The 14,350-nt window shown below is 40.3% G+C and overlaps 1 protein-coding gene across 2 annotated transcripts in view; it reads right to left on the bottom strand.

Annotated features, from left to right (window-relative positions):
• Positions 1-14,350, bottom strand: part of LOC127368023 (contactin-associated protein-like 4) — a 102,821-nt gene that overhangs the window by 15,172 nt on the left and 73,299 nt on the right. For both annotated transcript variants that reach the window (XM_051408440.1, XM_051408433.1), the window contains exons 15-18: positions 13,474-13,601; positions 12,639-12,809; positions 10,216-10,434; positions 1,021-1,260 (exon numbers count right to left, since the gene is read on the bottom strand). In XM_051408440.1, coding sequence (XP_051264400.1) covers positions 1,021-1,260; positions 10,216-10,434; positions 12,639-12,809; positions 13,474-13,601 — 758 coding nt within the window. The remainder of the gene's footprint in view (positions 1-1,020; positions 1,261-10,215; positions 10,435-12,638; positions 12,810-13,473; positions 13,602-14,350) is intronic.

Below are 14,350 nucleotides of genomic sequence, written 5' to 3'. Positions count from 1 at the left end.
TTAGACAATATCAGATAACGCACCCACACATACTCATTACTCACATTTCTTTCTATATAAGTTTGTGGGAATTCGTCCTATTATAATTGCCTTCCTGCCCTGAAAGTGTTATTAAAAGTCATCTTAACTGAGACTGAAGTTAAAGGCTTTTCTCCTAAAGGAACTCCACGCACACACAAGACATCACAACAGCTTTAACCTTGGCTGTTGAGATAAATGAGCAAACATACAGTAAATGCAAAGCAGAGGGAGGGGATGGAGGCATGAAGTGACACTAGGCAGCATATTGTGAAGCGGTTCGACAGGTCTCCTACAGGGAGGTCAGTGCAGGTGGCACCGCTGTAGGCATGCTCCACCCAAAATCCATCTTTTGAATATCAACTACTTTGCCACTTTAGCCATCTTTGGTTGTACAAAGTTTGTACTTTTGTCTTTCCCAGTTGTTGTGGTCAGCTTATATTTGTGTGTCACAATGGATTTTAATAATGATCAGATTTCATGGCTGAAAAAGGCATGAAAATATACAAAGAACCTTCTCAAACCACTTCTGCACCATTATCCACTCCTCTGCTGTGCAGCTGCAAGCTCAATATGTCCACATGCATATTTCTGCCAAATATAGCCAAATACGTGCAGTAACTTCTCAATCAATCCTCAGACCAAAGTACACAGCAGTGGAAGGAAAGGAGGCAGGCGCTCTAACATATAAAAATCAAAACCCTGGATTTAAAGTTGAAGGATTGACAGTTCTGGTAACAATATAAAGATTTTGAGCGTGGAAACAGATGGACAGTGGTGTGGAAGAGGCGTGAGAAGTTTCAGTGTTTCAGTTGTGAATTGGACTTACATTCCATCAGGTGGACAGACACACAAATCCAAATGAATGCTAACATTGTGTCTTTTAAAACTGCTTCAATTACCTACAAAATAATAATAACTCTTTCAACCAAACCAGCTGGTAGAGTCACTGACTTCACCTGTCACAAAACTTTACTAATCTGTGTCTCTGTATGTGTGTACCTGTGTGGCAGAAGACCCCAGTGTACGCCGACAGGCCGCAGTCACAGTGGAAGCCGTTGGCTCTCTCCACACAGCGGCCCCCGTTCTGGCAGAACGAGCCGTAGCTGCTGCAGTGACCCGGGCAGCCGGGTCGAACCCCGGGTGTGATCCTCGCCCTCTCCTCCAGGTCCAGGGTGACACCGTTCAGCTGCAGAGAGCGAATACAGCCCCGGAAGCCCTTCTGTCTGGACGCTGTGCCCCCTGAAAACATACAAAACAGTAAATGACAATAACGTTTTAGACATTCAGCTAATGAAGCAAAGCCGGAGCCCCCAGACCAAAGAGGTGACAAATATTCCTGTCCTAAGGATCTACTTCAACCACTGACAGAATATTTGGACAGAGCTTCCAGGTCTGTGAAGTGAAGCTAATGAGGAAGTGTCTTAAACCTGCATTCTTTCTAATGGCCAGCAGGGGGAAAAAGTCTGAGAGTCTTACGGAGAAATGAGTCGACTTCTCGCTTGATTTAATTTGCTCAGTGAACAGTTTACAAATGAGTTTATGGCCTCAATTGCCAGTTTCAAGTCTTCTTCCATACAGCATGATGTTCATTTTGAAAATTCATTCTCAGTGAGTTCGTCCAGCACAACGCACCAAACTCAGATCAAACTGTCAAACAAGTCAGTGCTGATCAACTATTAATCAAGAGTCCTGCATTTCTAAAATCACTTCAGAAACATATTTTAGTGACGGCCATAACACCAAACACGAGTCTTCAAAGCGGTGCTCCGCAAACCAATGGGTGGTGTCACAATAGGTTCACATTTGACACACTTGTCAACTAACTTGTCCCAGCCCTTTTCTTATTTCTTTGTGTGTCGACAAGTCTGTATGTTTTCTTTCTCTCTAGTTCTTCATTTCTCCTCCTCCTGTCATCTACAGCAGATCCACATGTCGCCTCTGCTTCCCCAGAAGCTTCAAACTGTCAACACTCTCCTTATAAAATGACACAACGATGAAACGGCAATGAGGCAACCAGATGTAGGTGGAACACATTGGGACATACGTAACTGTCATCAGCTGTCCGTCTGCCATGCTGGATGCTCGCTGGATAAGTGGCTGATTGGTCGGCTGCCTGTCGGCCTATATAACACTACATGCTGTATATGCTAACTTTATACTTCAATACTTCAGCAACAAAAGATCAAACTCTGTATTCAACATTGCACATTCTCTCTGAGATGTGACATGGTCACCTATTGTTCGCACAGTTCAAACATGACAACCTCCCATTTCTGCGAAGACCACAGATTGAAAGTCTTATTGTGCTCAGAACGCAAACGTGGCAGCTCTTTGCTCTGAGAGTTTGAAGCTGACAACTTCCTATTGTTCAGCAGCAGCAGCAGCTTTTCACACCAATAAATCACTGAGCTCCGTTAGACTCTCCTCTAGGCCTCCTCTCCCTGCTCTGATTTGACTCGTATGAATTATTGAACCAGCTAAGCAGCACAGGATATGCCTCAATATTTCCTCTGACACAATACAATGAAAAGTATGTTTTTATCCTCGTCTGCTTAAAATTACACAGTTATGTATTCAGATTTAAGAAAGTGACTATAATACAGATATGACAAAGTGTCCTCCCAGGAAGCGGAATAATAATATGACCTTACTTGATTATGGCACTGCTTGCATTTCTTATGTAAATGCCTTTTGTATGTCAATCAGTGTCATAATCACAGTGTCAATTACACAAGTGTAACCCAGTTACTGCACCTAGTTTTCTGCATAATAATTCAGTTTATTATATTATGAATACACCTTTTGAACACCTTTTATATTTTGCGTTATGATGCTAGTGTGAGCAGAAACCTTATGATACTCAGGTTATACACTCCATCAACGCTAACTCTGGAAGGGCAGCTATTATCTCTGACTGGCTTGTGACTGTATCTTGAAAGAAACATCTAGGATCGCCTAATGGGACTGACATGTCATGTGAACACTTTTCTTCTCTAAGTTGAAAGACCTTAGTTAGTAACTTTAAAAAACTATTTTTTTTCCCAGTATTTTTTTTTTAACACTTTAAATTCACACTTCACAGATGTTCTTTAAATGATATCCTTAAAGGTCCAGTGTGTAAGATTTAGGAGGATTTTCATTAGTGTAAAATCACCTGACAATAAGAATTTTTGTTGTTATTGGAATGAGCTGTTTTTATCTACAGAGGGAGGAGGTCCTCTTCTACAGAGTCCACCATATTGAACTGCCATGTTTCTACAGTAGCCCAGAACGACGAAACCAAACACTGGCTGTAGGACCTTTGGGTTTTTAGTGAGCTTCGCAGCCATTATAGTTTTTTCTCCGAGCTTGGTTGAGTCGGAGGGTTTCATTTGTTTGCAATCTGCAATCTCACTGCTAGATGCAACAAAATCCTACACACTGGTCCTTCACTTTCACATAGAAACACTGTAGTCTGCTGGATAACTGAACTGTAGATTTATGTTATTGCTATCAGCTTTAATTACTTTTACGATGTTTACAGGATTACATTTTTCATCAGATTGTTTTGGCAGATGGCTCTAAATACTACAATACCAATTAATGTAAAGCAGAATGCAAATGAGAACAGAAAAACCCACCGGAGAAGATCATTTTAAGTTAGGTGGTTGGATGTTACTTACTAAAATTCTCTATGGGAGTCATCGTTGACTTCTCTCCTTAAGTACATAGACCTTCTACTTTTAACCAAAGAAAAATAAATATTCTAAATATTAGATAGGCTATCTGGATATTTCATAATTTTTCCTGATACAGCTGGGAGAGCTGAAAGTGAAAGTTGTGATTCCAGCAGGGACCGGAGACAGATCCCTGAGGTTCACCACCTCTGATGAAAGCAACAAAACAGAGGCAGAGAAAGGTTATTAGAGAACAAACCATCCTAACAGGGAGGCAATCAAAGCTCCAACACGGATTATGCTCCCTCTGCATCAAATGCAAACACTGCTTACAGGAAACATTTGAAAGAGCATAATGAGGGATTTGTGACGTGGAGATCAAAGAAAACATCAAAGAGTCCGAATGCAGATAAACTCAACCTCTGACCAAAGGAGCAAAGCTATCAGTGGGACCTTGGAGAGAATTTCAACCTCATATCAAGCACTAGAGCCTCTTGTGTCTCAACATAAGATCTGCACAGCGTATACTAAATCACATGAGAGCACATGAGAGAGGAAAACAATTAGTGAAATGGAGATCAAAGTCCTCATCAAAGGTGGTACAGGGGCAAGCCTCAACATCAAGCTTGGAAAGCAAACACAGAGAGAATGAATCCAAACCTCAGGAGCTGTGTAAGAGTCAGCCACATAGGCTGCAGCACAGAATCAGCTCGGAGAATTCAAGTCTCCATGAAATCAGGATACTCTCTGATAATGCAGATAAAACAGAATAAGAGGATCTGAGTTGTGAGGCGTGTGAGATAGAGATCAAACCAACCATCAAAGACAGTGTGTGTACAGTACAGCGCGGTTTGCTGATGCTGCACGCAGAAAAAGAACCCATCAGTGCTTCAATCAGTATAAATAAGATGACAGTTCCAGTTTACACACAATGTCTTTTCCGCTCTGATGTGAAGGATTTGTGAGGTTTAAATCAAAAGATACCATGAAGGAAGGATGCTTCACTGGGTTTTACAAAAACTCTGCATATATACTGTGTTTTAAAGCAGGGGTTCTTAACCTTTTTGGAACCGTATGTTTTTACCGAGCATGATATTTCTGCACAGCCCGTCTGTACGCACGCTGTCAAATTGGCTTGGGACCACTGCTGTTATTGGCATCTCGTAGGAGGGTCACTTAACGTTCAGATACTACATGAAAGAGCAATATTCGTAAGATATTTCCATTACTAACATCACACTTAACAAAGAATGCAAACCTTACATTACATTTTTATATCATCATTTTATATCATCTTTGGCGATTGCAGCCATACAACAAATACAATTATTTTATTTGTATGTGAAGGGTAGTTTAAATTGATATACAAGACAAAAATCAAAAAATCTTGCATGTTATATTTTATTCATCATGTGGCGGGCCACAGAAAAGGGGAATGGAGGGCTGGAAATTGTCCCTAGGCCAGCACTTTGAGATCCTTGGTGTCAGATAAAGTTAGACTCCCAATCTTTTTTGTAGGTTCACATGTTGACATTCACAAATCGTATGTGGTTCAGGCTTGATCTCACTGTTTTCATCCTCACAACACCAAAAACAAGCAAGTTACAAGTTAGAAAAATGGCAAAGAATCAAGGAATGCACCAATTTCAAGAAAAAAATAAAAATATATTCAGCTTTTACTAACGATTGTCATTTCCTCATGGTTGTTCCAAGGGTAAAAAACCTCAGTTGTAGGTAAAATAGTGATATCAGAACTAAACTGTTTCCATTTGATCTCAGTTCCACTGTTATATGAAGAATTTATGATGTTGAAGCAGGTATTCAAAATAAACTACGTAACAAAATTTTGTTTTATGAAGAGAGGACTAGAAGAAAAAAACAAAAGAACCTCAACACAGATTACTAGCTAACCTTGACTTGTCAGGATGCTGCTCACATTATATTCCAGGATGATATGACGTCAATGCTGCTGCATTTCAAGGGATGTGTGAAGCAAAGATCAAAGGACTCCTGAAAATCCTTGTACAGGAGGATTCTTTGTCTATATGCAGCGGAAGAGAGGAATAATCTCTGTGTCCAGCACATCAACAGTGCAGCACGAATGTACAAAGGCTTAAGTATCCAAATAGCAAAATAATTGCTTATAAACCTTCACAAAGGAAGTTATTTCTGCATTCATCGCTGAGCTCACTCAAAAGTGCTGCGTATGAATTTTTAGCGCCTACAATATAAACAGCAATAAAGGAATTGGACAATGAACAATGCTGTAGATTATAAATCCATGCAAGGCAATAACACGGCTTATTAATCAAAACGATGGACTTCATTGCCTTATAAACCAACGCAGGATTATGGCTCGTAAATACAGTGTACATTGAAATATGGCTCATGAATTTATACAAAGCAACACAGTGGCTTATAATTCAAACAATGGAAACAGTTTGCTTTCCAAATCAGGACTCATACAGTATATACAATGCATATGGTAGGATTGTTTATGAATTCAAACAAGCCAATGCTGAAGCTTGTGAATGTAAATAATTCAATATTTGTCCACAGTAAGATATTGTATATGTATGTATTAATCCCTCAGCGCCAACAGCCCCACAACAAGCCGCATATACAGAAACATTTGCTTAAACACATGAAGATTTTTACTCATGGAGAAAGTACTCGGACTGTCTTCTGTGGCTCTGGAGGGAGTTTCTAAACCGACTGCACCAGATGGTTTGTTACACAGAACAATCTGGGAAGACACTGTTGGCATACATAGTCAAACATAGTCGAACTCTCAGTGACCTTTTCCATTGAGAATAGATACTAGCAGCATCTACGATAACCTCTACAGCAGCAGCCATTGTTGTTTTTGAGCAAACAGTAACTTCTCAGACACGTCGTCACAAACACCTAGCATTAAACCACGCCAGCTGCCAGTAGTTCCTCAAAGGACGCTGTGTGGTCCAAACCGAGTCCAGCTGCTTCCCATTGTTAGGAGTTATCTGAGTAACATGATCGTTCCCAGGTATCTCATCTTGGGTTGAGAAACTACCAAAGTCATTATTACACACTGGGGAGGTTGAGTTGGAAAGAAATGAGAGTTGAGTTGTCGAGGAGGGACTAATGAAAACAACACACGAGTCTACAGCCGTGATTGTGGCTTTGTGAGGTTGTACTGATGCACAGCAGCACGTTGAGAGAAATGTTAATAATCTTAGTGTGTTAGCGTGTCAACATTTGCAAATTAGCACAAAACACAAAATACAGCTGAGGCTGATGGGAATGTCATTTTGCAGGTATTTGATCATAAACTAAAGCATTGGACAAACTGCAACTTTAACCTGCTGGTGGCGCTAGAGGAAAAAGTAATGGAGTCAACAAACAAACTAAGATTTATCCTAAAGGGGACAATTTTATTCCCCAGAAATCTTTTAAGCTGCTTAAATTAACCAATAAAACAAAAAAAGTCATTTTGAGCAGTGCATACTTTCACTTTTGATTCTGGCATTAAAGAGTTGAATCAAACTGTGGGATTGCTGTTTTTAGTGACGTAAATACAGGATGTGTATAGTTGTTGGGTTGCTGGGTTGTTTAGGGATAACAAAGATAGTATGTAAATATTTATGAGAGGCTGTTGTTGCTTCTTAATTATATTTCGCAGCCACTCACACAGTGTAACCGTGCCTTATTTTCGGATGTCAAGCATTTAGTTGATGCTCAGCAGGTACATTCAGGGTTTAGTGTCTCACTCAAGCACACTATAACAGAATCCAGTGCTGCTGAAGGACACTTTAGTTACAGGAATCAAACCTGTGCCTATAGCTAGACCTCGTCTCGTCACTGCTCCTCGCAAAACAAGACGCCAGAGAAGTCAGAACATTATACGACAAACATCCATTGTTAAACCAATTTGTGAATAAATACCAGCGCATTCCTATTACAACACATAAATCCACCCTACATATTCCACTGAACTGTACTGATAATTCAGAGGTAAACATGTGCAGGTGTAGGCTGATGGTGGTGACCTCGGAGCGGATTATTGGCTAAACACATTCAGCCAATCAATATTCAGCTCGATATCCCTGCTGCTGCTGCTGCTGCTGCTGGCTTCATCCGATCTCATCAATTGTTGGTTTGTTTTCCCTCCACAGTGTGTGTTTACTGATATCAAGTGACATACATAATATCTGCCGAATGATGAAACCGGAAAATAAATGATGGATTTTCTATATTTTTTCTCTCCTGCAGGTCTACAGATAGAGAGTGGGAGGTTAATCTTACTGCAGAGTTAAACTGATGACGATGAGATAAACAGGGCTGCAGTATTGATTAGGTTTGTATTAGAATCCTTCACAGGTTCAGCTTCATTTACAGATTATTTAAAGACTCTCACTGCAAGAAACCACATTATATACTACACTAGATAATACTGCTCCCTGATGCATGCTTTATTTATTAAACACGATCATTGTTCAGTGGTCAGAAACCATTGACTCAGCACTTTCATATTCAATAGTGCTGATTTGGCAAATATCCACATATTTTAACACAAGAATATTTATTCTCCTTTTAGAGTATGTGGGGCTCTAAAGGGGGGGCCTGGTAATGGTACTGTCTGTGAGGAGTTTACACTGTAGGGCTGTGGATAAAGACCTAGTAGAAAGTAGAAGTCCTATTGAATACAAGTGGGGGCTCAGCACCTTTTACATCCAATACTGCTGATCAAACAACAGGGTTTAGCCGATAAAAGATTGGCATATGTGGAAAAAGAATATGTTTAGCATTTTTCTGAGCATACGTGAGTCTGGAGGGTCTGATCCTGTAGTATGGGCTTGTGATTTTTAAAAATGTTAAAGGTTTAGCTGTGGAGGGAGAGACTTAATGCATGACCCCCTATTGATAAATGTGTCAAATTGGCATCATCTTTAGCACCACTTGGTGGCATTTAGTCAATAACAGATTAGCATGTGTGATACAGAGGAGATGGACTTTCTACATTTTCTTGTCTGTAAAGTCAAACATCAACACAAGTAATTAAAATGATTGTTATCTGTATCTTTACCTTAAATTACCATTATAATTGTACAATATAGTTTTATCTTAAACTATGGTGGGTTCATTTATTATTATACTGTGTCGTCATGTTACCCTATTATAGAAATGTATATTTGTATATACATATATATATATATATATATATATATATATATATATATATATATATACATACATACACGTACAGCAACACTTGTATATTTAGTTCACCCAAAAACAGGCAAGTGTAATTTGCACATTGTTACTTAACTTCTGCTGCTAGACTTCAGGCAGTAATGATCAATATGAAATGAACATTAGCCACAGAAGAGATTTTGCAATCAATGCTGGTCCACAGATGGATGAGGCAACTACATAATGATGCATTTTGAGTGAAGTATTCCTTATTCCTTACTCCATCCACTCATGAAAATTGGCTTCGCCGTCCTAGGAAAAACGATTTAGAAGTGGGTATACCCAATGCTGACTGAAAAATAAGTAGGTATACTCCATATAGTTTTGGGAGCTTTAATCCAGTGTGCAGGTTCTGTCGTGTATCTGTTATCCTGCACCTGGCCCTAAATATAGGACAGGATTTGCGCACGACTACCTTCCTGCAAAGCTCATAATAAAAATGATGACAGTGTGAGCTCTATTAAAGCTGACATAGGCTGGTAATTGGTGTTCAATTTAACTTGACTTCATTATTATGCATTCAACGTGCATAGTGGCAGTATTGCTGCCCGAACTGCTGGTGCACCAGTACAAAAACAAAAACAGCAATAACAAAGACATATTACAAACAATAGCAAACTGCAGTATAGGAACATCTGTCACAAGTGGACACTTATTGTATGAGATGATACTGAATACTGTGTGTGTGGGAGAGATATATGCTCCAGACAGTGCCTGAAATGTTTCTGGTACCATAAAGATTTTCATGCATTTCCTGTGGAGGGATTTGAACCTGGGACTTCTCACACCCTATATAGCCCCAGACCACCGTGCAACACTCTTTGTGAAAGCAAGAGTCAGATTTCATGGCGGCTGAAACGTAGTAAGCAAAAGGAGGTGCTGATTTTTCCATCACTTTATGCAACAGTTTCCCCCGAAACCCCCTGTATTAAACACCTCTCTGAGACACAAAGAGTTTGGAGTCTTCAGAATGAGATATTTCAGACCTTAGAAGGTTTTGAACGTTTTTTAGTCTTGCAGTAAACTCATAACTGCATTAATTTGCATAGGTCCTCAAGCTGCTATTGTAAAGGGCTCGTCCAGGATTTGAACCTAATCACACCCTAAGCGAGAGTCATACCCCTAGACCAACAAGCCACATATGGGTGAGTAATCTAGGCAAAAAGAGTAAGCACAAACACGTGCATAATGAGACATATCTGAAAGGTACTTTACAAGGTTTTATGTTATTTTTTTGGATCAGGTCAGATACTGGCTCCAGACAAGCAAAGGAAACACATAGTACTGCTTCACTGTATCTCATCCTCACCTATGAACAGCTGGCTGTTGAGCTGCAGGTGGAAATGTCCATCAGTAGGAGCCTCCTGTGTGGCGGCAGGAAGTCCGTCCAATCGAAGCGACGCCTCTTTGATGTTTCTCTCGGCTCGGACTCGATGCCACCGGTTGTCGTTCAGCGGGACGCTCGACTCCACGCGGACCTCCAACGGCCCGTTACCCACATCGAAGGAGAAAACCACCTGAGTGGAGGCTGAGGGAGAAAGGTGAGACAGGAAGGGTGAGTCTGAGGTAAAGCCCATCTGAAACCTCACAGCTAACAGTTTGTAATGTTTGCTTGTCTCACCACAACTCCACCCAGGCTCTTTGCCCAAATTTGAACTTCATGGCTTCCTTAACACCAAGGTTACCACAAACATCCAATAATCCAATATGGCCACATAGCAGTCCTGCTCACTTAGCATTGCCCATAATGGACTAATACAACCAGCTATGACAATATAAATAGTACAATTTTGCCAGTTATTGATTTTGACCTGATATTGCTTGACAATACTGGCCAGGCACTAAGTGGTCCTTCCCATAATTCAAATAGAAATACTGTTGAGAAAAGCTTTGTTGGATAATTGGATAATTAGCGATCTTACAAAAGGTTTTCTGACTTCAGAAGTGAAACTATATAGCTCGAAGTTTCAGTTTCACTTCGGCTCTCTGTGGTTGCCTCTTTCAATCGGCCTGCTCAGATCACAATATTTCTGTCATGTTCATTCCAACAAAAGGAGTCGATTTTGGAGAGTACAGGCGTCTCATCCCTCATTGTTTATGCTCTGGAAGGAGAAGATGTATTACTCTGTGAGCTCAGAACAAGATGAAACAATATCCCAGCATCATGCCGTAACTTCATTTAGAAATTGTTCTCAGGCTCAGCCAAAGTGTTACAGAGTGATCTGAGGAAGCCGGCAACAGAGCAGCAGTATTCAGAGCTGGAGCAACCACACTGACAATGATTTCCCTGAGGAGACAGTCTGTTGGTGCAGCAGTGTCCCTGTATTAGGGTCTGGATTTTTGTCTCTTCATATCACATTTGTAAGAAAATGCAAAATGCAGCACAATACAAAAACTGCAAATTAAAACACACAAAACTGTTGAAATGGGCTGGTGGAGCCCCAAAAGGCAACCATGGATGACTCTAATAACGGATTCAAGTCATCTATACAAGACTTACTAACCACCATCATGTCTGCCCATAAACACGAATCTCATACCTAGATGCAAATCCATAAGCATAGTAAAGAACAGCCTCGCGGGCATTTCTGTCATATTTTAAATGACAACACACAACCAGCCCCGATGTTGTTATACCCATAAAGTAAAAAATTCCCTCTTGGTTATTGCTGTGCATATTCTAAATGATGTACACTGTGGGAAATAGCTGGAAAGCTAAAGCAGAAACAGAACATATTATCCAAGCAATGAAAACAGAAACCTAAAGTGAAGTCTCTCTTTCAAAAGATCCAGATTCAGGTGATAATTTTCTGTAGGTTCATCACATTGTTTCCAACATTCATACAGTGATACATTGTTATTATAGAAATATTGATTAATGCTAATTTAAAGAGTTGAAGACTGAGGGGAAGTGAAGTCAAGGTGGGATTAAAGGTTAAGTTGCAGTTGAATGCTGATGTTAGTGGAAGTGGAAGTGATGTGTCCGAATTCAGCAACAACAGTTGAGTTGTCCACACCATGCCCCCAAAGTCCTCAACAGCAGACATTTTTAATTAAATAATATCTAAGGGTGTTTCTTTATTTAAATTAAATTATTGAATTAAACTACTGTTAATTTAATCATGAATATTGTATATGTTAAAGAGAACTTCTAAAACGTTTTCAGGCTACAGTATACATTGATTTTTTTTGACAAACAGTGTGTTTACAACTTTAACTTATATCTATCTATCTCCAGTTTGTTGTGGAAAAACTTCAAAGAGCCCTGACCTCGACCCCATCCAACACTGACTGTGAGCCAGAGCTTATCACCCAGCATCAGTGCTGGACCTCACTGATGCTCTTGTGGCTGAATGGGAGCAAATTCTGCAGCCAGATTTGACGAAAAATGGCTTCCAAGAAGAGTGGAGGCTGTTATTGTAGCAGAATAACGTTTGTGGTTTTGAAATCACATTTTTAACAATCACATTTTGGTATAATGTTCAAGTGTAGGGTGATTAATGCAGTAAAAGTGTGAGACTAAGCTGTCTTTGTGTTAAAGTCAGGACAGGAAGGTCAAGATAACTGAGTTCAACCTAAAATAAATAATATTTCCCTCCAGGATAGTTTGATACAGATTACGTCTGTTACCTCTGGGTTTTACACAGATCCAGATTAAGACTTTGACTTCCAGGTTTCACAGACGCATCACTCTAATCCGGATTAAATGTTCACCCTCCAGCTCCTACTTACAGCTCAGTTCGATCCGGATGAAGTCTTTGATGCCCAGGTTTTCCAGGAACACACCAGACGAGGCTGTGGTTTTAAACAGGAAGGAGATATCTGCGCTCAGCTCTCCGTGGAAGGTGGGGAAGTGGAGGTATGATGTCTCCTTGTCAAAAAACGCAGCGTTCCAGAAGTTCTCTGAGAAACACGATAAACACTCGCTGTCAAGATCTTTATATGGAAATCACGTAGGAAACAAATGAGGCAACACAGTCAGCTAATGAGCTTACGCGAGTGTATGATTTCAGTTACGCGGTCTTGTTTGATTAATCATGCCAAACATTTATTTATCTATCTACTCGGGTAGATATAGAACAGCTGCAATTATGGATAATTGAAAGAAGGAAAAACTGTGCGCTACTTTGATTTACCTTGTAATGCGTGTAATGAGAAGCAAGTATCAGAGTGTGAAAACTTAAAAGGAAATATGCATTAGCAACAGCTCTGCTAATGATAATTAGCTCCTAGATGTTGAGGTACTGTACCCAGAAGAATTCATTTATCTCATAATTGGCAGGTGGAATGAAAGGTTATATACCTAAACCTGTATTTCCATCATCCATTGTATCAACAATAAGCCTGAGAGGATTTAGTCTCACAGAAAAGAACAAGTTACTATTTTCAGTTTGCTGCTTGATTTAAAAACAGAGGCTGACTCGATGAATGTGGTTTTAAATTGTTTAAACAAATAAACATTTTTTTTCTTGGTTTGAGTCCTGACATGGTGACAGTATTGTCCATAATAGCAAGATTTGTGTCGTCTCTCCATCACTCGTAACCAGGCAACCAGAGCTGGACTTACTGTCTCCATGACAACGGAGCGGTCCCACCCTGTAGGCGGCCTCTGACCCCGGCCTCTGGATGTCACCCAGCACCAGAGACCGTACAGGGAGGCTCTCCTTATGGGTGAGCAGGCCCGAGTCTTCAGTCCTGCAGGAGGAGGAAGAAAAAGAAGAGGAGGAGGAGAAAGGATTAAAATCAGATGAAAAAAATAGAGGAAAGACAATAATTAGGATTTGAAAAAGAGAAAAGAATGAGAAAGTAGGAAAGGGGCAAAACAAAGGACAGGGAGGGAGGGGAGGAGAAAGAAGGGAAGACAAGAATAATAAGGAGGAAGAGGAGAAGGAGAAGAAAGATAAAAAGAGATGACACATCAAAGGGAAGTGGAGTGCAGAACAAAAGGAAGAGATCACAGGGAGGGGGAAGAGGAGAAGGAAAAAGGGGAAGAGAGGAAGAAAAAAGATGACAAGACGGAGGGGACAGTAATAAGGAGGGAGGAGGAGGAGAAAGGGGAGAGAAAATGATGAAGAAGGATGAGAAAAAGAAATGGAGGAAGTGGAGGAGGGAGGAGTAACAGACAGAGAAAAGGAAAAGAAAGAAAGGAGAAGAGAGGGCAGAGGAGGAAGAAGAAGTATGAGTGTAAATAATCCAAGAACAAAGATAAAACATTTTGTTGGATTAACAACCTCGACATATATCACCTCATATAAATATTTATGCTTACAGCACATTGTACAGCTAGATTACCACCTGTCCAGTGTCAGTCTTCCAGGAAGACATTTTAATGGTGAGTCAGATTGAATCATAGCCATCCTGACACTCGACTCTCCATCTGTGCCAATTTCTGTGACAGCTATTTTCTAAAAGAGCACTCCGGACAAACAGCTGAGTGAGCAGTT

The sequence above is a fragment of the Dicentrarchus labrax genome, unplaced genomic scaffold (genome assembly GCF_905237075.1).
Source record: "Dicentrarchus labrax unplaced genomic scaffold, dlabrax2021, whole genome shotgun sequence".
Taxonomy (NCBI): Eukaryota; Metazoa; Chordata; class Actinopteri; family Moronidae; genus Dicentrarchus; species Dicentrarchus labrax.
Note: the sequence above shows the minus strand (reverse complement) of the source record. Positions and strands in the feature narration are given on the sequence as shown.